Below are 26,118 nucleotides of genomic sequence, written 5' to 3' on the forward strand. Positions count from 1 at the left end.
TGGCCAGCGCTCAGCCCAGCCCTCCACCATCTCTTACCCTACTTCTGTTGGATTATTTTGTGTTAGATATTCACAACACAGTCACCTGATCTCTACCCACAAGGATTTGAAGGATCTTATACTTGAATTCCAATAATAATTCACATATCCATTTGGGGGATAAGGCAAGTCAATATAAGTTTCATTCTTTTAAATTATGGTAAAATACATATAACATATAACTTACCAGTGAAATCTATTTTAAGTATAAAGCTCAGTAGCATTAAGTGCATTTAAACTATGAGGCCACCATCACCACCATCCACCCACAGAAGTCTTTTTTTTTTTTTTTTTTTTTTTGTGGTATGTGCCCCTAGCGGGAACCGAACCCAGGACTCTCTGGCTTGCAGGCCAATGCTCAACCGCTGAGCTAAACTGGCCAGGGCCACAGAATTCTTTTCAACTTGCAAAGCTGAAACTGTAGCCATTACACATCAGTCCCCTATTCCCCCTCCACCAGTTTCTGGCAACCACTATTATTCTTCCTGTCTCTGTGAATATGGCTACTCTAGGTACCTCAACTGGCTTATGTCACTGAGCATAACGTCCTCAAGGTTCATCCATGCTGTGGATTAGGCCAAAACGTCCTTCCTTTTTCAAGGACGAAAAATGTTCCATTGTACGTATAAACCACATTTTGCTTATCATTCTTCTGTTGATGAGTACTTGGGCTGCTTCCACATTTTAACTATTATGAATAATGCTGTTATGAACATGGGTGTACAAATATCTCCTTGCGTCCCTGCTTTCAATCATTTGGGGTATATACACAGAAGTGGAATTGCTGGAGCGAGCATGCGGTAATTCTGTGTTTAATTCTCTGAGTAACGGCCAAGCTATTCTCCACAGAGGCTGCACCCTTTTTTTCTTCTTCCAGCAGTGCACCAGGGTCCCCATTTCTCTGCCACCAACACCCCACACAGGCAGACTTTGCAAATGACTGAAGCATTCTTACGTAAGCCCTAAAAGGGTATTTGTTTCTGGAACTCTTTCTAAAATGCATCCTTCCTGTCTCTGTGTTCTTAAACAGGGTAGGGGCATAATTTTTAGGGGTGCCTCAGGTACTGATCTGGGCTACAGGAGTGATGTCTTCTCCAGCAATTGATGGGGTTTCCCTCTTATACTAAGTGGCTCCAAATTCATGTGTTATTTCTTTTTTTTTTTTTAATCCTCTCCCGAGGATATTTTTCCGTTTATCTTCAGATGGAATGGAAGGAGAGAGAGAGAGAGAAACATCGATGTGAGAAAGACGTATCAATTGGTTGCCTCCTGCACGACCCTGACCAGGGCTGGGAACTGAACCACAACCGAGGCCCTTGACCGGAATTGAACCCGAGACTCTTAGGGCTGACGCTCCAACCGCTGAGCCAAACTGGCCAGGGCCATTCTTGAGTTTCTTTAAGGCTCGGGTCTACTTTTTTTTAATCCTCACCCAAGAACATATATATTTTTTTCTATTTATCTTCAGATAGAGTGAGAGGGAGAGAGACAAAGAGAAAGAGAGAGTGAGAGAAACATCGATGTGAGAGGGACATATAGACTGGCTGCCTCCCACACGACCCCAACCAAGGTCAAACCGCAACTGCAACCAAAGTACGTGCCCTTGGCCTGAATTGAACCTAAGACTCCTTGGTCCATAAGCCAACGCTCTACCACTGAGCCAAACAGGCCAGGGCGAGACTCTGGTCTACTTTTTTTTTAATCCTCAGCCCAGGACATTTTTTTTTTTTTTTGCATTTATCTTTAGATAGAGTGGGAGGGGGAGAGAGAGAGAGAGAGAGAGAGAGAGAGAGAGAGAAAGAAAGAGAGAGAGAAACATCGACAGGAGAGAGACACATCGAATGGTTGCCAACCACACAACCCCAACCAGGCGGGGGACAAACTGCAACCAAGGACGTGCCCTTAGTGGGAACCGAACCCGGGACTCCCTGGTCCGCAGGTCGAAGCTCTAACCACTGAGTCAAACCAGCCAGCGCTCAAGTCTACTTTTAAAATTTGATTTGTCCTCTCCCGGACTGCCTGGTGACCAGTTGCCACAGCCAGGTTCTTACATCTTACATCTTACTGCTGGGTCCCTTCCATTCTCTCCCTGTTATGAAGTCAGAAAACCAGGTTTCCAGAACTGTGTAAAACAAAAGCCTTAGGCTTTTGTAAGGACTTTGAAACAACGACTTCAACATTTTCTTCTAGATTGGCGGTTTGAGTCTACATAGCTGAAGTTTATGGAAATTTGGAACCAATCTGGACACAAAATCTGGCTTCTCTGGACAAACTTGGACAGATTCTGTGAATTCCCTCGTTCTCGATTTCCTGATCTGGAATGGGGGTATGAATGCCTGCACTTTCAGGGGGGTCATGAGGCTTGAAAGAGAGAAAATACACGAAGACCCGCTGGGTGCCTGGCATGCAATTCGTGAAGCCAGCTGTAATTAGTGTCGAGTTAAGACTCCAGGTCCCCCGGCAGCTGGACTCTCCTGGGCTCTCTGGGGAGCCGTTCTGTCCACCTAACAGGATGCGGGTGGCCTGGCAACAAATACAGCTTCCAAGGCAGCTCGTTATTATTGGTCCTCAAATAGAAGTTAATAAATAGAACAACATAGCAAGCTTTGGGAGAAGGAGTCCAAAAATATCTCAGAAAAATCGCGATCCACGCGTACTCGGACGAAGCCTTAACAACAGAGGCGCTCTGGCCTGCACACCAGCTATTCTCGTTTAGGAAAAGAGGAGGAGAATGCTCGGAGCTTAACGATTCTGCCGTTTGATTAGCAACTTTACAGGAACATATGCAGGGGTGGTAATTAGGCCCGTGGCTCTGGAAGAGAAATGGTGGAGATTATAAAATGCCAAAGGGAGGCCAAGCATCCATTCGGGAGCTGGGGTTCAGGGTGGGGGGGGAGCACGGGTTCTTGGGTGGAACAGCCGACAGAATTCAGAGTTCCTCACACACAGGCAGATTCAGAAAGGGGCTCCTTTGGAGTCTGTTGTATACGCAAGCAGGAGACTTTCAGAATAACAATGGGTCTGAATGATTCCCTAAGAGAAGACTGTTCTTTCAAAATATGTTAAGCCCACATGTACCTGTTCATAAACACTCCCTCCCATGCGTAAGTGTGTGGGCTTTTGTGTTCCTCCTCCTGGCTGGAGAGGAGGCCTACAGGGGGAGGCAGGCCTGCTCATTCCTTCTTCACAGGCGGAGGACGGTGTCCCGGGGGAGCGGATGACTTGTCCCCATTACTCCCTCGGGGAGCCACTAAATTGGTTGTAATGAGTTAGCCTGACTCACTCCGCCAGATCAGTGAACGTGTTACATTGTTTTTATTGCTCGTTTCAGTGGGGTGGTCATTGGGGGTTTTGCTGCAGTGAACATCACTTGGAGTGATAATCTCTGGCGTGTCTTTGGGGCCCAGGAAGTATGACACCACCACCAGCCCTGTAATGGCCGACTTGCAGTGACAACCGCTATGGGCTCCGAAACCACCGCCTTTGCTGGGGAAGGTGCCGCCCTTCCCCTCGTCTCGGACACCGTCGTGGCCCCAGCTCTGCCCAGGCTGAGCAGCCCCTTCCCCACCCTTGTCCTTGCCTCCAGCAGCGTGACCGTGATCATGAACCAGGGCGGGGGGCAGCAGGTGTAACTGTCGTAGTACCACTTCCGGTCAATCTCCCGGGGCAGCGTCTCGTAGGCCACGTGGCGGATCAGCCTCTGGGAGAGGTTCAGCCCTTTCTCCTCCAGAAGGGCCTTGCTGCAGAGCCTGCGGTTCCCCTGCAGGATGGCCTGGCGGAAGCTGTTGGACCGCTTGTTGCTCATCTGCACAGGAGACAGGGTGGGGGACGGGGTCAGAACCTAGGGTCCGGGGACCCCGACCCATTTCCCAGCCAGCACCATCCTTAGACTAACCAGGCCTAACCCCACCTTTCTCATTCATCTACGATAATTCACAAGGTGCAAAAACGTGTTTCAGGGGTCGTTCTAAGCACTTCACATGTTGGTTCATCTGATACAACCAGTCTACCTGTTACATGCGGACGGTGAATACCCCCATTCTCCTAGATGTGGAAACCAAAGCACAGAGTTTTAAAAACCCATCAAGTCCAAACCCAGTAAAGCTCCTGAGCCTGTGTTCATACATTCACTATACCTTCCTTCCATTCACCCATCTCTCATCCATCCATCACAATTTCCTGAGCAACTGCTAAGTGTTAGGGGATACAGTGGTGCTCGAGACAGGTAAATAACCAGCAGTCACGGTTCAGAGTCAAGGTTGCTGCAGGAGCACACAGGAGAGAGCCCAACATGGTCTTGAGGTAGTCAGGGAGCGCTTCCTGGAGGAGGTGATATCTGAGTGAGAACCGAAGGATGAGCCGGACTTAGCATCCTCATAACCACTAGTTTGGGAAGAGGTGGGCAGCCCTCGCTGACTTCCCCAGAACCAGAACCAGAACCCAAAGCCGTGCCTGCGGAAGGCCATCACTCGAGTGCCTTCAAGGGAACCAGAATGCTTGGTGAGCCCAGGGACTGGTCATGGAGCCCACCTAAGGACTGACCCTACCCTTGGCAGCCTCAGGCTGACACAGCAGAGCCCTGACTACCTCATCCAGCAGTCAGCCTGGCTCCCAGAGATCAGAGGCAGCCTTGCCGACTTCCAGCCTCCTGAGCCCTCTGTCACCTCCCACCGGTCCTCCACGACCACATTCTGGACCTTGATTATGGGGAGATGTCCTAGAGACGTAGTCCTCCCAACCCCAGAGCCCACAGTACTGCCTGGGTGGCTGTTCCACAGTAGCTGGGGTGGGGATTATCAACATATCCCTGGGACTGTGGGCCCAGCAGTGGACATCAGGCTAAATCAGGAGGCAGGAGTCCAGAGCGGGCTGCCCAGGTGAACCAGGCCAGACCATGGCACAGGGGTTGGGAGCCCCACCAGGGGGAAGGCAGCTGGGGAGGACCTGCATTCAGACCAGTGGAATGAGCCTCCCTCTGCAGTGCCCTTCCCCTTCCTGGGTCTGGTGTCTCTCACCCTTAAAATCTGGCTTAAAGCCCCAACAGGCCTTCCCAGAGGAACCCCTTGCAAAGATCCCCTATTCTCATCCCCTCCACGCCTACAAAGCTTGGGTCTGGTTCTCTGTGGCTCAGGAGTTTGTAAACGCAGGCAGAGCTTGGGGCTCCCTGTACCCCGTAAGCCCAAAACAGGGTCACAGCATGAAGTATCTTGTAGCCACACTTACCATCCTCTCTCCCAGTCTCCAAGTGCGCACACACTCACAGACACACCCACGCCACACCCTGAAGACCCGTGGTGGGGCGGCTCGGCGTGAGTTCGGGAGAAGCACGGTGAGCACACACATACTCACCATTCCCTGCACCCTTGAGGTGTCTAGAACTGTGTTGGGCGCAGTAGTGACCAGGGTCTTGGGCCTCACGGAGCTTATAAGGAGAGACAGATGTGTAAACAGCAGCAAAAGAGGGTGTCATCTTAGTTATCTGGTGCATAGGGCTATCCCCACATTATGAAGGTGAGGACCAGAGCTTGGGAAGGGTAATTTCTCAAGGGCTCATAGTTAGCAAGTCAGAGTCAGGATTCAAATCCAGATCTGCCTGACTCTGGAATCCATGTAACTGGCACGTTCGTGCCAAGGAGATTAGGTGGATGCACCATTCCAGGCCTTGGTGAGCAAAGACCATACCAGATATCAGTCCCCATCCATCCCTCTGCCAGGTGTCCTTGTACAATACACAACCTGCACACCCACACACGACAACCTGGCCACTCAGCTGTAGTGTAACATGGTCTGTGCTCTAAGAGCAGCCTGGGGCCCTGACCAGGTAGGTTAATTGGTTGGAGCATGTCCCCCATACACCAAGGTTGCAGGTTCGATCCCCTGTCAAGGCACATATGAGACTCAACCAGTGAATGCGTAAATGGGTGGAACAACAGGTCGACGTTTCTCTCTCTCCCTCTCTCTCTCGATTTCTCTCTAAAATCAATCCATCAATAGAGGCCCGGCAAAGCACTGCGGGGGTTCTGAATAAGGCTGGTTCATCCTGCCCGGGTTAGGGTAAGGAAGGGCTCACAAAGGATGCAGAGTTTACCTGTTGGAGGAACATTACAGACAACAAAATCTTTCACATACTTCATCTTGTTGAATCCTTGCAACAAACCCCAAGAGGTTATCCTTTGGCTTCGTTTTACAAATGGGAACACCCAGGCTTGGAGGACCTTTCCCAATGAGCGGCAAAGGCAGAGCCAAGAGAGGAACCAGGGTCTGCCTGACTCCAAGCCCTGAGCTCTCTGCCCCACCCAGAGCTTCCCCGCTGGTGACCCAGCTCCCATGCATCCACGCTCCAGCTGGCCGCTCCAGCTCAGAACGTACAGGAATCCCAACACTGACAGGTAGCCTGCTGTTGCGAGTTCACAAAGAGGACCCCACGGACCCCTTGCTGGAGAGAAGCATCTCCTGGGCCCAGCCATGCCCTCACGCTGCCCTGGGACTGGGCAGGGTATGCAGCAAGCAGGCTTGTGCTGGGGCTGTGGATGAGCCCTGGAGGCTCAAACCCGAGGCACTGCTGGGCTCCGAGTGACCAGGCTCACCCCCACGGCCTGTCCCATGAGTCCTGACTGCCCCCCACCAATAGCTCAGCTCTGTCCCTTGCCCTCTAGAAGGTTTGCTCCCTGGGACCACTCCGAAGAGCAGCAGAAGCCTAACGCCCTGAAGCCGCAGTGCTGCTCCCTGCACTCATGTTAGTCTCTGGCGGGCAGGTCCTCAGCCAAGAGGCAATGAAGACAAGTCCGACGTCTGGGCATCCACATGGGAGAGCTCCCCTGGCACAGGGACAGGTATGAGCGGCACTGGCTCCCCCGTCACTGACACAGGGAGTCACTGCACTCTCGCCCCCTCCACGGGCGACAAGAAGAGGTGACTGTCTCCATTTCAGTAGGAAAACCAAGGTCAGACTCCAGCTTGTATTCATCCTGTTAGTTCACGTAGCTTCCACGGATAGCCCAGCCTTCCCATGGCAGATAAAATGCTTCCTCCTTAGCCCCACTGAACCCCATTCCAATCTCACCCCAGTAATAACATAGCAGGAACCCCTAGTGAGGAGGAAGTCCCTACTCTGAGGCACCAGAGCAGTGGGCAGGATTCACGGACTTTTTGTCTCCAGTCCCTCCAAGCACCCAGGATGCCCGCCAGTCGGTTTTATGGGCTCATGTGCCCCATTGCTCCTGAAGTGTGGCTTGACCCTCCCAACATCTACTCCCCAGTTCCTCTCCTGCCAACAATAACCTCCCACCTCCCACTCTCAGCCCTTTGTTTTGGTGGAACTGACCCCACGTCTAGCTCCAGAGGTGGGCACTGCTTGGTTTGAATCAATCAACACATCCCAATGGACCCAATCTGGGCCAATGGAAGGGAGGAAATCCCTTGTGTGGGAGCTACCACAAGAAGAGTCCCTCTCTTCCCCGGCATGGTGAGGCCTGAGGGTGTGAGGGCTGGAGCAGCTGCAGCCACTTTGCTGCCACAGTGGGAGGGTCTGGAATTGCCAGGGGCTTCTCAGAAGATGGGTTGACAGCAGAACTGAGAGACAAAGAGAAACTGGGTCCTAGGTGATCTCCTGCTGAAGCCTAGACTTTTTCAGAGCTGTGGGCCAACAGATCCCTTTAATTGTTCAAAAGGGTCCTCTCAGCCACAACCCGAGACAGGCCCCTCCCAGTGGCAAGGGCCCCAGAGCGCTCACCAGGTTGGCAAAATCCTGGTAGCAGATCTGCCCATCCGCATGGCTGTCAGCCAGAGCCAGGAGCACCTCCCTTTTGTGCGGGTCCAGCTTGGAGCTGTGGCTCTCCAGGAGGCTGCGGAACTTGCCTGTGCTGATGTAGCCTGTGTTCCCAGGGTCACACTGAGGGAGAAGCACAGACAAGCAGGGGGGTCAGTGGGGCTCTGTCCCCCGTCAGCACTGCCACAGGCACCCCGTCTCTATTACCACTCACCGGCTCCTGTCCCCAGCCCTCTGCCAACAAGGCCCAGGCAGTGTCTGGGATGTTTCCAAGGCCCCTCCGAGAAATATCCAAACAAAACCTGGACAATCACGCAAATCCTAGGAAGCCCTGGAGACCTTCGAGATCACCTAATCCAACTGTCCGGTGTGTGGATAAGGAATCCGAGGCTCGGAGAGGTTCCTCTCCCTCCTCTCCGCCCTTACTCCTGACTCCAGACTAGAGGAAAACAGGAATGAAAAGGCAGTGAGCAGCCCTGGCTGGTTTGCTCAGTGGTTAGAGCGGTGGCCCAGGGACCAGCAGGTTCAATTCTGTCAAAGGCACCTCAGTTGCGCTTCATCCCCGCCCTGGTCTGGGTCATGCGGGAGACAGCCAATCGGTGTGTCTCTCTCACATCAACGTTTCTCTGTCCCTCCCTCCCACTCTATCTGAAGATAAATGGAAAAATATCCTCAGGTGAGGATTAAAAAAAAAAAGAAAGGTAATGAGCACAAGAAGATGAGGGACTGCTGGGGCTCGGCCCAGAGGGAACCCAGTGGGGAATGCTCGAGGCCTGGGGAGCAGGGAGCAGCCTGCCACTCCTGCATCCGGCTGCTCACCCCTCTGGGCCCACAGCCCCACACACAGGGCAGGGCAGGGCTCCCCAAAGGCACTGTGCTCTGAGCTTTGTTTGTTGGCATCGCCCTTTTGCCCTCTGCAGCGTGGGTCCTTCTGCTAGGATTCCCTTCTCTCCCATCTCCCTGGAAGACTCCCACTCACCCGTCTGACTCACAAGCCAGCTCCTTGGTTGTCCCTGGCTCTGGGAAGGCTCCCCTCGGACACAGTCTGCACCTTCGGCAGACCTCCAGTCCCCGCCCCGCATGCCTAACTGTCCACTTTCTACTCCTCAATGGACGGCCGGTTCCTCGCAGGCAGCGTCACGACAGATCCCCGGGCTCAGCGCGGAGCCCAGCATCACCACCACTCAGTAAAGATGTGTTGGATGAATAAACAGTGGATGTTCGGATGAATAGATGGTGCTAATTTTCCAAGGGCAGTCTAATCAGCACAGTCAGAGAAGGCTTTTATTCACCTCCCACAGAGAAGCCTATAACCCTTCTGCCCTCTTCCATAGCCCTCCTTTCCCTGAAGAACCCATCCAGTGCCCCCCACAGCACCCACCCTGCTAGGGAATGACTCTAACCATCTCCCGTGGACGCTGGGAGCTTGCCTGTTCACAAGTGCTTCCCCATATGAGTTCACTGCAGCCTGCAGACACTGCGTGAGCTGCTGAGATTTTAATTTTTTTTTCTTTACTGATTTTAGAGAGAGAGGAAGAGAGAGATAGAAACATTGATGAGAGAGAACGTTGACTGGCCACCTCCTGCATGCCCCCCACTGAGGATTTGGCCCACAACCTGGGCATGTGCCCTGACCGGGAATCGAACTGGTGCCCTCTGGATGCATGAATCAATGCTCAGCCACTGAGCCACACCGGCTGGAGGCTGCTGAGATTTTAAAAGGCAATCAGGCCCTGGCCAGTTTGGCTCAGCGGTTAGAGAGTCGGCCTGCGGCCTGGAGAGACCCGGGTTCGGTTCCTGCTAAGGGCATGTACCTCGGTTGCAGTTTGTCCCCGGCCCTGGTTGGTCGTGCAGGTGGCAGCCACTCGATGTGTCCCTTCATGTCGATGTTTCTCTCTCTCCCTCTCTCTCCCTCCCACTCTATCTGTACAAAAAATGGAAAAATATCCTCGGGTGAGGATAAAAAATAAAATAAAATAAAAGGCAATCAGACACCACGATGTCCACAGGTGCGTGCCAGGGGAGCCCAGAGGACCAGGCCCACGTTTCCCTTTTCTCGATAAGGTCCACGAAGGCTTTGAGGAAGGCGGATTCCCCGTGCAGCACGTCTAAGGCCACCCAGGAGAAACCGTCACACATCACGGACTAGCTCAGCTCTCCCCAGAACTCAAGAGAGAGGACGTCTCCACGGAGGCCTACCTAAAAATCTTCATGGGTCATTACCCTCAGCCCCAAACGCTGTCTTTCAGGGATGATACACCAATGCAGGTCACATGACAGAGCATTTCAGAAAACTCCGCTACCCCGCTCCATAAAGACCTTTAAGAATAAAAACATCTAGGGGACTTCCGGTCAAGATGGCGGGTAGGTAACCGGTATCGCGTCCTCCCACGACCACATCAAAGTTACAACTAAACTACAGAACAACCATCATTCAAACCACCTGAAATCAAGCTGAATGGAAGTCCTACAACTACGGAATTAAAGCAGCAGCCACATCCAGACTGTAGGAGGGGCGGAGGCGCCAGGGGCTGGTCCCACACCCACGTGTGGCGGATAAAAATCAGGAGGACACCTCGGCTGGGAAGGTCCTTCCTGAGGACTGAGGGGTCCCCGTCCCACACCAGGCACCCAGCTCAGGGTTCCAGTGCCAGGAAGAGAGTCCCCATAACTTCTGGCTGGAAAAACCAGCGGGAACTGAGGCTCATGGAGGCTGAGGCGGCTGAAGCCCCAGGCAGCTCCTTAAAGGGCCCGCGCACGGACTTATCGGACTCTCTCCCTCTAAGCTTGGAGGGGAGGCAGCTGGAGGGGCACCAGAGACATACAGGGAAGAACTGAGCTGTTTGACACTGGAGCGAGGGCTGGAGAGGGGGCTTTCTCCGGCACAAATGTGCCGTCAGTGGCCTTTGCTCCTTTGGTGAGCCCTTCCCTGGGGCGGCAGACAGCCACCATACCTGGGACTCCAGCAACCTGGCTCACACTGTTGCCCCACCCTGATGATTCCCTGAGACCCCACCCCACCCAACTTTCAGGCCCACCCAAGCTGTTGCCAGTTGCTTGACCATAGGATTGGCCTATCTTGGATCCCGCTTCAGGTTTTCTAAATTCTTTCAAACAAGCAGCATCTGGTCTCAGCTAGCCCCATATCTCTTGTTAAGTAATACATAGAAACAAATACAGGGAGGCAGCCAAAATGAGGAGACAAAGAAACAGGTCCCAAATCAAAGAACAGAACAAAACCCCAGGAAAAGAACTACGCGCGAAATGGAGATAAGCAACCTAACAGATGCTGAGTTCAAAACACTGCTTAATGAACTTAGTGAGGGCCTCAAGAGCATAAAAAAAGGATCAGTCAGAAATGAAGGAGGCACTAACTGAAATAAAGAATAATTTACACAGATTTGCCCTGGCCGGTTTGACTCAGCGGTTAGAGCGTCCGCCTGAGGTCCGGAGAGACCCGGGTTCGGTTCCCGCTAAGGGCATGTACCTCGGTTGCAGTTTGTCCCCGGCCCTGGTCGGTTGTGCGGGGTGGCAGCCACTCAGTGTATCCCTTTCGCATCGATGTTTCCCTCTCTCTCTCTTCCTCTCTCTCCCTCCTACTCTATCTGTACAAAAGGTGGAAAAATGTCCTCGGGTGAGGATAAAAAAAAAAAAAAGAATAATTTACATAGATTCAATAGTAGAGTAGGTAAAGCGAAGAAGCAAACCATCGATTTGGAATATAAGGAAGCAAAAAACACCCAATCAGAACAGCAAAAAGAAAAAAGAGTAAAAAAAATGAGGATAGTGTAAGGAGCCTCTGGGACAAATTCAAGCGTGCCAACATTCGCATCTTGGGGGTGCCAGAAGGAGAAGAGCAAGAACAAGAAATCAAAAACCTGTTTGAAACAATAATGGCAGAAAACTTCCCTAACTTGGTGAAGGAAACAGACATACAAGTCCAGGAAGCACAGAGAGTTCCAAACAAGATGAACCCCAAGAGGCCCACACCAAGACACATCATCATCAAAATGCAAAAGGTTCAAGACAAAGAGAGAATCTTAAAAGCAGTAAGAAAAAAGCAGTTAAAAGTTTCCATAAGACTGTCAGCTGATTTCTCCAAAGAAACTTTGCAGGCCAGAAAGGAGTGGCAAGAAATATTCAGAGTGATGAAAAGCAAGAACCTACAACCAAGATTACTCTGTCCTGCAAAGCTGACATTTAGAATCAATGGCCATATAAAGAGTTTCCCAAACAAGAAAAAGCTAAAGGAGTTCATCACCACCAAACCATTATTATATGAAATGCTGAAGGGTCTTCTTGAAGGAAAAGATAAAATATATGAACAAACAAAATGGCAATGAATACATATCTATCAACAATGGAATCTACAAACAAAATGACCAAGCAGAACAGAAACATTCTCATAGATACAGAGAACATTTTGTTGGTTGCCAGGTGGGAGGGGTCTTGGGGGAATGGGTGAAAAAGGTGAAGGGATTAAGAAGTACAAATTGGTTGTTAGACTGACAAACCTCAAAGGGAAAGGGGTTGGGGAGGTGGGAAGAAATAAACCAAAGAACTTATATGCATAACCAATGGACACAGACAACAGTGTGGGAAAAGGCAGGAGGGGGGCGGGAGTGGGGAGAAGGGGATCAATGGGGGGAAAATGAGGAACATCTGTAATACATTAAACAATAAAGATAAAAGAAAATGTCCTCAGGGGAGGATTAAAAAAAAAAAGAATAAAAACATCTAGGCCCTGGCTGGGTAGCTCAGTTGGTTAGAGCGTCGTCCCAATACACCAAGGTTGCATTTTCAAACTCCGATCAAGGCACATACAAGAATCAACCAATGAATGCATAAATAAGTAGAACAACAAACTGATGTTTCTCTCTCTCCCTTCAACTTCCTCTCTTTCTAAAGTCGGGAAGGGAGGGAAGGAAAGGAAGGGAAAGGAGGGGGAGGAAGGGGAGGAAGGGGAGGAAGGGGAGGAAGGGGAGGAAGGGGAGGAAGGGGAGGAAGGGGAGGGAGAAAGGGAGGCAGGGAGGGAGGCAGGGAGGGAGGAAGGAAGGACCTAAGATGTGTTGAGTGTTTTTATGGGGCCAAATACAGCTGTAAGCACTTTATGTACATCACTTCTTTGACGTCCTGTAACTATGAAGTAGGTGCGAGTATTGCCCCCATCACAGGTGAGGAAACAGAGGCTCGGGAAATGAGCACAGTGCCCGCAGTCAGCAGAGCCAGGGCTCCACACCCAGGCAGCTAGCTCAGCGCTGCCTCTATTCACCACTGGCCGCCACTGACCTTCAGCCGCAGCTGCTCAGAAGCAAACTTTAAGGCTCCAAGAGGTGAGTGCTGACCCAGGAGAGGCCCTAGGAGTCTCAGGCCCACTCTAGAGAGAGACTTTAAGGCAGGAAGGAGCCCCCGTTCTGACCTCTTTATTGCTTGGACAGGACAGTGAAGCCTGGAGGGCAAAGGGGCCAGGGAGGGCCTCTTTCTCTGGTGCCTGGGACCCCTCCCCAGCTCCCAGGGGGTACTCACTGGCCTGGCCCTTGAGCTAGGTGGGCTGATGGGGATGACAGTGGGGGTTATGCAGCAGGGAAAATCTATCCTCCGCAGCCCCCATCCCACGAGCACTGCAGGGGGGCAGTGGTCTGCTGCGCAGCTCCGAGTGGCTCCTGCCTCAGCCCAGGGGGAGGAAGCCCAGTGACCTTGCAATTCATGGGAGCAGAGATACCAATCCCCTCTCAGGGGCTGCCTGGAGGCGTGGGGGGGCAGCGGGGTGGAGGGTCTCAGATCAGGCAAGGGCCCCTCTCCTTCATTCCAGCTCCAGACAAAGAACCACCTGCTCCCTCCTCCTCCCCCTCCAGGGCTCCCTGCTGTTGTCCTAGTGACAGGGGCTGCCCTATGGCTCCCCAAGCCCCCACCCCCACCGTGGCCTGCCAGTCCTGCCCCAAGCACAGTACAGGCTCCAGACTGCAGAGAAAGAGCTGGAATCAGGCCGAGCCTCCCTGCTCTGCCAAAACCCTACCCTTCGGTGCCAGGGCCAGACAGGCCAGACGACGGGGGGTCATTGCTACCCTAATAACAAGGCCTCAGGGATGAAGGAGGCTGACTAGTGGGGAGAGATCGGCAGGGATGGGGCCGGCTGCCTGGGCCTTCCAAACCGCCACCCCCAACACCTGGGAAGAAGAGGACGAGAGGAGAGACTGACAGTGGGCCTGGGGCACAGAGGCAGGTGGGAGGCAGAGGGGGAGACAAAGGAAGAAGAAACACTGAGAGCCTGAGAAAGGATGTGTACAGGAGGGAGGGAGGTCCGGCTGCAAGGAGCAAGGCAAAATCCCACTGTTGTCTCTGCCACTAACCAGTGTGCGTAATTCAGGGTGACCATCTGGAGCCGGAATCACCTCGTCTATCAAGCGGGCAGTGCTCTCCAGGGCCCAGGGTCACCAGGACTCCAGCTCCAATGGCCTCATTCACAGCAAAGCAGGGAACACCCCTGTGATGGGGGCCTGGCTGGCCTTTGGGGTACACTTCCTTCAAGGCCAGCTACAGGGGATGAGATCACATTAGTACTGTGGCTTGGAGCTTCTGGGGACACAAACCCTACAAATGAAATGTCCTTGTTGACAGCGCGCTAAAGGCCCTAAAGCTCTGCGTCCCGGTGCCCCATGCCCTGGATTTGCCCACTTGCAGCAGTGGGCGCCCTTGGGATGAGGTCTGGGCTAGGTGGGTTGGAGGCAGCCTGACTGGGGCCGGTCTGGGGGAGGCCGGGCAGCCAGAGGAATGGGGCTGTGAGGGGCCTGCAGGCAGGGGCCCAGCGGGAAGTCAGGAGTCCGAGCAGCTGCCTCCTGAATGGGGCCCAGTGCTGCGGAGGGCGGAGGGCGGGGAGGCCAAGTCCACATGCAGCCTGAGTGAAGGATGCTGGTGCCCAGGGAGAAAGGCACACAGTGAGGGGCTGCCCTTCCCACAGCTCCCGCCCACCTGCCTCAGCCTTGAAAAGAGCTTCGCAGAGGCTCCAAGGGACTTTAATCCCACCAGCACCCAGCCCTCTGGCCTCTTAATCCTCTAAATCGTCAGCCCCCCCCCCTAACCCCCCATGGCCTGGGGGCTTCGCCATACATCCCATCTCCCACCCTGAACCCCTTCCTAGTACACTTATGACCTAGGCTGGGAAAAGGGCCCACCCAATTCTCTCTGCACTGGTGTCACTTGGGGCTCTCTCCCCCTCTCTGGGGCAAGGAGTCGGGGGACAGTCCCAGAAGGAACTGCTCCTCCAGATGCTGAGCCATCCTGGGCAGACCACTAGGCGCACTGCCCAGTCACGTGGTAAGAGTTCTGCCTTCTCCAGGAGATGTAAGGGGCCCGTCCCAACCTCCAGTGGATAAGCACAGCAAATGGGGGGTGGAGAAGAGAAATCCCAACCCACACAGCCCGTGGGGGCAGCTGACCTATTCTGCATCTCTGCTCAGTCAAAAGGTGATGGAGCCCTGGCCAGTTTGGCTCAGCGGTTAGAGCGTCGGCCTGCGGTCCGGAGAGACCCGGGTTCGGTTCCCGCTAAGGGCACATACTTCGGTTGCAGTTTGTCCCCGGCCCTGGTTGGTCGTGCGGGTGGCAGCCACTCGATGTGTCCCTTCACGTCGATGTTTCTCTCTCTCTCTCTCCCTTCCTCTCTCTCCCTCCCACTCTATCTGTACAAAAAATGGAAAAATATCCTCGGGTGAGGATAAAAAAAAAAAAAAAAAAAAGGTGATGGACATTTGGGTGAGGCAGCTCTACCTGCGGTCTGCGCTCTCACCTGGTGACACTGGGGAGGGGACAGCAGGTCAGGGAATCAGACCCATGGTCCAGGAGAGCTGAAAGGAACCACCCTGCATGCGCGATCCACACAGACTGCATTTCCAAGAAAAATACGTGTCTGCGCCCAGCTTTTAGCACTTGAATTTCCTTCTCGCTCTCAGGAGGACTCTCCCTCTCCTTGACCTAGAGAAGCTTCCAAGCTCCTCTGCAGAGTTCTAGGGGCTGTGGGTCCTCTGAGGCACAGAGGAGCCGAGAAGGGGTTCCGGGGCCCCCCTGTGAGTCGGTTCACGCACTGGCCTCCTGCACGCTCCCTGGTCGAACAGCAGCTGCGTATGCAGAGTGCCTGCGGGACAACAGGCACCGCTCACTGAACCCCCGGGTCACCCTATGTCCTGGTTTGCCTGGGACAGTCCTGGTTTGTACCTACTGTCTGGCGTGATGATTAACAGTGCCTTTCACTCTCAAAATGGCCCCAATTTGGATGATAAATATCGCCCCTCCATTTAAACCCCACAAGCACCCTATGAGATAGATACTATTTTGGGCTCCATTTTGCAGGGGAGAATAATGGAGCACAGAGGGCCGCGGTCGGTTCGGCTCAGCAGTTAGAGCATCGGCCCACAGACTGGAGAGTCCCGGGTTCGGTTCCCGCTAAGGGCACATACCTCGGTTGCAGTTTGTCCCTGGCCCGGGTTGGGGTGGTATGGGTGGCAACCACTCGATGTCTCTCTCACATCGATGTTTCTCTCTCTCTCTCTCTCTCTCTCTCCCCCTCCCTCCCTCCCTCCCTCCCTCCCTCCCTCTCTCCCTCCCACTCTATCTGAAGATAAATGCAAATATGTCCTCGAGTGACGATAAAAACAAAAAACAAAATGGAGCACAGAGGGCTGAGTTGGCCAAGTCTGAACAACTGGCGATCGGTGCAGACGGACTGACTGACATCCAGGTGCAGGGGCCCAGAGGCTGTGCTGCCCCATCATGAGGGTGCTGCGGCTAACACGTACGGGAGACCCCAGTCCAATCCTCACTCATTTGACAGATACTTACTAAGGACTGACTACGAGCCAGACATCAGGCTCACCCTATGGATGGGGAGACAAGTGTAGAGAGCAAAGGAGACTAGCTTGAGATCACAAAGTCAAAATGGAGACAGTTCAGGGTTCCTCCTTGGGGATTGGGGGGGATCCAGCCTTTCTTTTCCTTGTTTTCCTCTGTCCTGTTCAGTTACGTGAACTACACCTGGCTCAGGGTTTCCCACGTGTGTGTTGTGGTCTGCTGCGGAAGACCTCATTAAGGGCGCGGTGAGGTTTTACAGTGGAGAACCTGTCTGATTTTGTCCAGTCCAGCATTCTCCAAACTTATTGGGTCCTAGTATTTTTTCACAGCAACGCTCCATGGAACAGCCCTGGGAAACGCATGCATCCGCAGGAGAGGCATTTCCCCTTCCCGACCCCTGCCTCTTCGTGGGTTCCAAACCAGCCTTTCGCCTCCATCGCGTGCGTGGCTCAGGCCCTCAAGGCAGCTGACGCTTTGTCTAGGTCCTCCAGCAACGTGAGAAGTCCGCCTGAACCCGGCCACAGACAGAGGGTGGAGGGGAATGCCCGGCCCCCGGAGAGACCGGGGCAGCCGTGACTGGCCCCGTGGGCCGCTGGGCCCTGCTCTCAGGGAACAGCGGCTGAGCTGGGATCTGCCTGCTCAGCACCCGGGACAGCGGCGCCACGGCTCCCCTCCCGCAGGCCAGGGAGCCGGGCCAAGGCTTCAGACGTCACCCAGCAGCGGAGAGGCGGAAGATGAAGAAAGGAGCATATCTCTTTTCTGTCTATCCTGTATGTGTGATCTGCACCAACTGCATTTCCAGGACAACCACACATGGGGTCCCAGCTCCCAGCACCTGAACTCCCTTCTCCCCCAGGAGGACCCTCTGCCTATCCCTGATCTACAGAGGCCCGAGATCTCAGGAGGGATGTAGGCATTTTCAAGGACCCCAAAGGCAGCACCTGTCATCGGAAAGGTTGGGACCTAGAACCTAAGACAACATCCATCTCCAGCCATACTGTCTCTTCTGTCCACCAGGACAGAATGAGCCCTGGGAAATGACCACAGGGCATGCGTGCTGGAATAATGGAAGGTGCAGGCAGCTGCCCCTCCCTGCTTGGTGGGGTGGGGGGGTCATCATGCCTCATCTGCTGGCTCCCTGCATCATTACCCGGCTTCTGGGCAGAGCAAATTAGTGAGGCTGCCCAGGAGTTTATGGCTCTGCAGAGCTGTCCCACCCAACAGCCAGAGCCCGCCAGGGAACCATGGCCTGTTCATGGATATTTACAGCCCCATAAATTAGGTCCAGGCCTGCAGCTGCTGAGGTCAGGAGGTGAGGTTATGGAGCAGCAGCTTTTGCTTCCAGTTTTCCTTCCTTGCCAATAGGACGGCAACTTGCCTCCTGGAGGAAACCACTTCCCACCATTCCCCTGACTTGCCCCTAATTCTGACACACTGATTTTTCACAAATATTTTATTACTTCTATTCTCACATCAGTCCTAGAGCAAGTGTGACTAGTCCCATTTAACAGATACGGAAACTGAGGTGCACTCTGGCTGGTTTGGCTCAGCGGTTAGAGCGTCGGCCTGCGGTCTAGAGAGACCCGGGTTCGGTTCCTGCTAAGGGCATGTACCTCGGTTGCAGTTTGTCCCCGGCCCTGGTTGGTCGTGCGGGTGGCAACCACTGATGTGTCCCTTTCATGTCGATGTCTCTCTCTCTCTCTTCCTCTCTCCCTCCCTCCCACTCTATCTGAACAAAAAATGGAAAAGTGTCCTCGGGTGAGGATAAAAAAAAGAAAAGAAAGAAACTGAGGTGCACAGAGATAAACGACTTGCCCAAAGGCACTCCCAGTGAGAATGGGGTACCATCTGGCCTGCTCCAAGCTGGGGTTGGGAGTGGATTTTCAAAGACCTCAAGCCTCCCTAGGAATGAGAGAGACCACTTCCTACAAACCAGGTTCTGACCCCTCCTGTCCCTGCGTCTCCCACATGTAGCACATGGGGCCCCTGGGCTACCCTGGGGATGGGCCAGGCCAGGCCCCTGGTAGCTGGTGAAGCTTAGGTGATTCTAGGATTCCCATTATATTATTTCTGTTGTTTCAGCTGCCACATTAGGGGTCTTCAGGGAGGCAGCGCATCAAGGGGCTTCTCCAGAAGGGGAGAAGCTAGAACACCCTTCCTTCCGCAGAGAATCAAGCATCCTGACCCAAATTCAGGCTGAGCAGCGGGACATTCAGCATGTTTTCAAAACTACCCAGGCCACACCACCTCTCAACACCTGGGCCACAAAGGGAAGCAGTCTCGGACTTCTCCTGGAGCACAGGAGACGGGGCTGGGTGGGTGGTGAGGGGTGGGGGCCCCTCTCTCCACCAGGCCGTCCCTCACCACCCTGAGGGAGTGCCTACTGGAAGACCCTGCAGAGCTCACTGCCCAAGGAGGCCTTGGAGGTTCACAGACTCTGAGATGCCAGCTGGGGGCTGTGACTCAAAGCCAGGCCCCATGGGTCTCTTAAGAGCAGCCATAATAATGCCCACGCTGACTCATCCAGGGCCAGCCATCACATGTCACAGCTGCCTGGGGACCAAAGCTGAGTTACAGACATAATGCATGAGTCCCCGGGGAACAGCAGGCAGGGTGAGGTAGGAGTGGGTGTGAGCAGGGAGCGGGGTCTTCCATCTGCCCAGCACTTCCCCTTCAGCCCAGACCCACTTACTCCTGCTTCTCCTGGAAGCCACCACAGGGTCCCTCTGGCCCCCCAGAAAAGAGAGAGCACAGAGAGTCCAGGGAGAGCAAGGAGTGAGAAGTAGACCTCTGACCAGGGGCGGGTGGGCAGGACAAAGGGTCACCAAATTCCTCTCCGTCCTGTGGCCGTGTGCCTGGTTCAGAAGCCACCCAGAAGCCTTGTGCACACACACACACACCCTCTTCAGAGGGTCCTCATCTGCTTTGGGCCTCAGTTTCCTCCTCTGTGAAGGGGATAGCACCACTCACCTCACAGGGTTATTGAGAGAATAAAATGACATAGGGCCCTGCCAGGTAGCTCAGTTGATTAGAGCGTCAACCCAATATGCCAACATCAGGGCACATACAAGAATAAAGCAATGCTCTGGCCAGTTTGGCTCAGCGGTTAGAACATTGGCCCGTGGACCAGAGAGACCTGGGTTCGGTTCCCACTAAGGGCATGTACCTTGGTTGCAGTTTGTCCCCGGCCCTGGTTGGGTCGTGTGGGTGGCAGCCACTCGATGTGCCTCTCTCATGTCGATGTTTCACTCTCTCTTCCTCTCTCCCTCCTGCTCTATCTGAAGATACATGCAAAAATGTCCTCAGGTGAGGGGAAAAAAAAAAAGAAGCAATGAATACATAAATAAATAGAAACAAATCAGCATTTTTTTCTCTCTCTCTCTTCCTCTATCTCTAAAATAAATAAATTAAAAAAAAAAGCTACAAGGCACTGGCTAGTTGCTCAGTGGTTAGAGCATCAGCCCATGCCAAAGGGTTGCAGGTTTGATTCCCAGTCAAGGGCATCTGGGAAGCAACCAATCAATGTGGCTCTCTCAAATCAGTGTTTCTCTCTCTCTCTCCCCCTCCTTCTCTTCCACTCTATCTAAAAGTCAACGGAAAAATATCCTCAGGTAAGGATTACCACCACCACCAAAAAAGCTACAAGGACATACGCAGACATTTGTGTTTGCTCTCTGAAAGGAATATTTTCCAGTGCACATCTGTACCTTCCTTCAAAGCTGAGGGGCATGTAAGGTGGGCCGCTACCACCAGTGGTTCACAACTCAAGACACACCGACTCATTTCCATAAACAGGAGCCCAGCCCGCACCCTCTGCCCACAGGTGGAAACACTCAGACTTCCACACGCCCCCAGGCAGTCTTTTCCGAAAACTTCCCTCCTAAGTTCAGGGGAATACGGTTTTCCAGCTCCTGCCCAGAAGAGGTCAGCTCGATAGGGTGAAAAGAACCCAAGACTGGGGATCTGTACACTTTTGTTTGATTCAAGACCTAGAATTAGTACGTGTCAGGTTATCTTGAAATCAGTTAATTTCTTTTCTTTTTTTTTTTTATCCTCATCCGAGGACATGTTTGCATTTATCTTCAGATAGACTGAGAGGGAGAGAGGAAGAGAGAGAGAAACATCAATGTGAGAGGAACACATCGAGTGGCTGCCACCCACACAACCCAACCAGGGCCGGGGACAAACTGCAACCGAGGTACGTGCCCTTAGCAGGAACCAAACCTGGGTCTCTCTGGACCGCGGGCCAACACTCTTAACCGCTGAGCCTAACCGGCCAGGGCGAAATCAGTTAATTTCTTTACATTTCAGTAACAACCATACTGATCAGGTACTTGCTACATACTTGGCCCAGTGTGATACACTCTCGCCAGGCCTCACAGCAACCCTGAGGGAGGGTATTCCTCCAGGCAGTTTGCAGAGGAGAGGCCGAAACGGAGGCTGGAAGAGGATACCCGGCTTGCCCACTGTCACACAGCTAGGAGGTGAACTGGGACGTGAGCCAGACATGTGTCCCCCCCAGTGCCTTCGTCACTCAGGGTGCCAAGCCAACGAACAGAAGTCTGCGCGGTCCGGTGGGGGCCACACAGGTCTGAGAGGGAGCAGAGCTGGGCTCTAGTCCTGGTTCCGACACGACTGCACCCCTGAGGGCACTGGACCCTGTAACCCTCCGCGGGGCTGGCGGCGGGGGCAGCCGGCGGGCAGGGTCTGCTCCTGGAGAAGAGACTTGAATACAAGACAACTCCTGAGGGGCTGCAGTCTGACTTGTTCATTTGAACATGTGTGTCCCTGTGATGTGGCAGGCAGGCAGGCAGACAGGTGCCTACATACAACCCCAGACCTCTCAGCCCCCCTGCTCAAGCGCCGTCAGTGTATCTCTGTGAGTGGCCAGGGGAAAAGGCGTGAATTCTGCGCGAGGGCGGTCACGGGGCAGGAGCGGGGCAGGGAAGCTGGCTCTGCGGTGGAGGAAAGTCTACAGCCCCAAGGGCCCTGATGAGGGGTTGGTGGCTTTGTCCTCTGGGAACTCCTCTCTGCTAGTTAACTGGGTTCCGGGGCGCTGCTACCAACGCCCCTGTCTTTGGGATGGGTGTTTTCTCCGTGGCTCCTCACTGATCCATTCAGCAGTCTCACCTGAACCTCTTTTCAGCAACCAGAACCCCTTTCAGCCACAGGATTGCAAATGAGGTGGGCTTCAGGGTCAGGCCAAGGGAAGACCGCCCCCAGGCTGGAGGGAAGGGGCTGGGCAGGGAGACTGGGGAAAGCAAGCAGGAAAATCCTCTGGGCCCAGAAGAGGCTCTTTCCAGGAGCCTGGACTGGGAAGGAGCTGGGTTAGAAATCCGCACGTTTCCGGGCCACCTGGGTCTCAGAAGTGGCCCTGTGCTTCTTCCCAGCACATTCTGATTCCCAGTCAAGAGACAGTTGTCGGCTGACCACGGGTTATCAGAAATCACGAAGGGCGTTTCTGCTTTCTTTTAATTCCCACAGTCGCCCCCGGAGTTCAAGATGATCATCTCCATTTTTTGTTAAATCCTCACCCGAGGATATGCTTCCATTTGTCTTCAGATAGAGTGGGAGGGAGCAAGTGAGAGAGAGAAACATCGATGTGAGAGAGACACAGCGATTGGTTGCCCCATAAATGACCCCGACAAGGGTACATGTCTTTGTCTGGAATTGAACCCACGACTCTCTGATCCACAGGCCGATGCTCTAACCGCTGAGCCAAACTGGCCAGGGCATCGTCTCCATTTTAAAGAGGAGGAAACTGAGGCTCAGAAATGATGTTATTTGCCCCCCATCACGAAGTCAGTAAGGCTCCCAGGTCTACCTGACTCCTAACTGGGTTCTGCCCCCAGTAGTCCGTCTAAGCAGCAGCATGCTCTGGTCATTGAATTCACATTTGCAACCATGGTGGGATAATTAAGACTTGCCCCCTTTCCTTCTGGGAGATCAGCAAAGTTGAAGGTCATTCTTGGGGAGTCAGGGAAATGCATGCTCCCCATGGGAAGGGAAAAAGAGAGATACAATCAATTACTTTCAGTTCTACCTTTTCCCCCTTGCTTGTTTGAGCTTGAAAGCAATTGTGCTGTGCGAATGAACAGAACTCCAAACCCTTTTGCTCACTAAACATTCGCAGATCTTGAAGGCACCGTTAAGGGTGAGCACGGAAATGGTTTTCCAACCCCAGAAGCCCTTATGGGTTAACTGGGCTCTGGTTCCACATCTGCCACTGACCTGCTGTTTGATCTTGGGTCCTTGGGGGCACCTCCTTGGAGTTCAGGAAGGGGCTGAGAATCAGACTATCAAAGCATAACCTTAAAAAGAGGGACTGTAGGAAAGCTACAGAACACATATAAAAAGCAGTATCTAAAAGGTACATGACCTGAGCAAAGCTGTAAATATCAGTGGAACAGATCAGACACCTAAAATATACCCAACCACCTGTAAAAATTTACTGAATAATAACATTTCTCAAACAATGGATGAAGGAAGTGTTTCTTTCTTTTTTTTTAATCCTCACCCTAGGACTTTTTTGCATTTATCTTCAGATAGAGCAGGAGGGAGGGAGGGAGGAAGAGAGAGAGAGAAACATCTACGTGAGAGAGGCACATCAAGTAGCTGCCACACACACGACCCCAACCGGGGCTGAAGACAAACTGCAACCGAGGTACATGCCCCTAGCGGGAACTGAACACAGGACTCTCCGGTCCGCGGGCCGACGCTCTAACCTCTGAGTCAAACCGGCCAGGGCAAAGGAAGTGTTTCTTTTTTTTTTTTTTTTTATCCTCACCTGAGGACACTTTTTCATTCTTTGTTCAGATAGAGCGGGAGGGAGAGAGAGAGAGAGAAACATCGATGCGAAAGGGACACATTGAGTGGCTGCCACCCGCACGACCAACCAGGGCGGGGGACAAACTGCAGCCGAGGTACATGCCCTTAGCGGGAACCGAACCCGGGTCTCTCCGGACCGCAGGCCGACACTCTAACCACTGAGCCAAACCGGCCAGGGCAGGAAGTGTTTCTTAATAAGTGATCCTGGGGTAGCTGGATAGAAATAAGATCTGGATGGAGTAAAGGGTTATATAATTTTTTTTCTAAATCATAGAAAACATAAAAAGAAATAACGCAGCCCTGGCCGGTTTGGCTCAGTGGTTAGAGCGTCGGCCTGTGGTCCAGAGAGATCTGGGCTTGGTTCCAGCTAAGGGCACGTACCTCGGTTGCAGTTTGTCCCCGGCCCTGGTTGGTCGTGCGGGTGGCGGCCACTCGATGTGTCCCTTTCTCGTCGATGTTTCTCTCTCTCTCTTTTCTTCTCTCTCCCTCCCATTCTATCTGAACAAAAAATGAAAAAAAAAGTCCTCGGGTGAGGATAAAAAAAAAAGAAATGATGCATATACTAAGAAGCATATACTTAGGAAATCTGTAAAGGGATGGCCCAAACTAATTTAAGGAATTAGGAAGCAAAAGTCCAACAGATTCAATTGTAGAAAAATAAGACTTTTTTTTAAAACTGTGTTCCTATAACAACAGATTAATAGTTATGGTAACTTAGCAAAACCTACAATTCCAATGATATGAAAAGACAATTCCTTCAAGCACAAGTTAAAATAGGAAACAAAAACATGGTACCTGGTGGGAAGTGGGCCGGGGAAGTGATGATACTCAGGTTTTCTGACTGCTCTAACTTCTGGGATCGATGGGGAAGACTAAGGAGGGGTAGGATGGATGTCATGCTACACACCTGCTTGAGCAGGCCAGACCAATGCCCAGAATGCCAGGGGGCCTGCTGGATAACCTTACAAGGGACTGGGGTCACCTGTTTCCTTCATCTCCAACTCCCACAGAAGACATCTTGGTCATTTAGTTGAGGGGTGACCACATAAGACCAAAAGGTCAAGGTCATGGCTTCTAGCCTTTGGGATCCAATGAGCTTCATGCTGGGTCAAAGCTACTCTATGTGATGAGGAACTAGACAGCATGGAGGAACTGGTCCAATTCCATCCCTAACACCTGGAAGACGGTCCCAGCAGATCCCAGTTTGAAATCAGCTGACCACTGGTATCCCCTTGATCCAGGAAGGAAGGACTGACTGGGGCCAGTCTCCTATCCCACTGCCCTCTGGGAAATGAACTGCAGGGGCACATCAGCTTGCAGGGACTCTGAGAAGTGTGGCGGGAGTCCCATCCACCCCATTCCCCACAGTGTGACCCGTCAGGGCTGTCTATGAGATGCGTGGCAGTCACCAGCCAAATGTTCTCTCTTACGTGCACCACGTTCATCATTTTTTTTTATTAATTCTCATTTCCACTGATTTTTAGAGAGAGTGGAAGGGAAGGAGGAATGGGGAGAAAGGGAGAGAGAGAAACATCAATGTGAGAGAGACACATCCATTGGTTGCCCCCTGCACGTGTCCTGACGGGGGCTGGGGATCGAACCTGCAAGCCAGGTACGTGCCCTTTACCGGGAATTGAACCTGAGACCCTTCGGTGTGTGGGCTGAAGCTCTAACCATGGAGCAACACCGGCCAGGGCACCAAACCCTATCTTCAAGCAGGCCCAGAGGAAGAGGCAGGAAGGATAAAACGATTCAGTTTTCTGAATAACCTGGCACCTTTCTGAAGCTGTGTGTCCATTTGTGAAGCTTCATGCCCACGCTTCATTTAGCCCTACGAGGGGAATGGTCCAGGGCTGGCTTGCAATGCAAGGGGAAGTCTGCCGGTGGTCAAGCCCTGTCTTTGAACACAGAGCACCGACGGGAAGGAGGATGACAAAAATGGGCCTCTAATGCCACAGGAGGGATGGGGAGTAGACAGGCAGAACTAGGGAGGAAAAAATAATTGTCCAGAGTAAGTTTGGGGAGTTTCTTTCCTAAGATTATTTTGCCTGTTCAGAATGGTTTCCAGATGGGCCCTCCCCAAAACAGGGGGATGGTCTTTGTGACCCTCAGGACCTCCCTCCAGTGGCAGAAACTGAACTGTACAGACCACCCACAAATATTTGGTACTACACATTCTCTCTGCTCCCTGGAGTTCCAAAGTCTTCCTACTAAAAGTTTTCCTCTATTTATCCAAATAGTTTGTTTCAAAGTGTAAACATATACCCAGGGACTAGCAAAGGAAATTAATCAAATGAGACCGACAGACACAGGAAAACAGAATAATACAGTGTGTTCTAGGTTCTGATTCTAAATCTGACAAGAAGTGTGAAGGGCTGGCAGCTTGCTCCTTGGGTATGGCGGCAGCAGCTCCCTCCTGCCTCAGGGCACCAGGCCAGCAGCTGCTGTTCTCTTAGGCGCCCGAGGGAGAGTGGGTGGCACCTAAGAGCAGAGGGAGAGATGTGCTACCCCATCGGGACAGGACTGGATGACCCCCAAACCACAGCCAGGCCTCGTGTTAACGTGGATGACACTCCACACCCCCACGCCAGGCCTGCCATGTCTTTCAAGCTGCAGTTCCATGTCTTTGGTCCCACTTGGGC

The 26,118-nt window shown here is 52.8% G+C and overlaps 1 protein-coding gene across 1 annotated transcript in view; it reads right to left on the reverse strand.

Moving 5' to 3' along the window:
• Positions 1-26,118, reverse strand: part of RHBDL3 (rhomboid like 3) — a 52,043-nt gene that overhangs the window by 23,059 nt on the left and 2,866 nt on the right. Inside the window, exons 3-4 of the mRNA XM_036268921.1 lie at positions 7,772-7,930; positions 3,620-3,844 (exon numbers count right to left, since the gene is read on the reverse strand). Coding sequence (XP_036124814.1) covers positions 3,620-3,844; positions 7,772-7,930 — 384 coding nt within the window. The remainder of the gene's footprint in view (positions 1-3,619; positions 3,845-7,771; positions 7,931-26,118) is intronic.

Source organism: Molossus molossus, unplaced genomic scaffold, assembly GCF_014108415.1.
Source record: "Molossus molossus isolate mMolMol1 unplaced genomic scaffold, mMolMol1.p scaffold_m16_p_19, whole genome shotgun sequence".
NCBI lineage: Eukaryota > Metazoa > Chordata > Mammalia > Chiroptera > Molossidae > Molossus > Molossus molossus.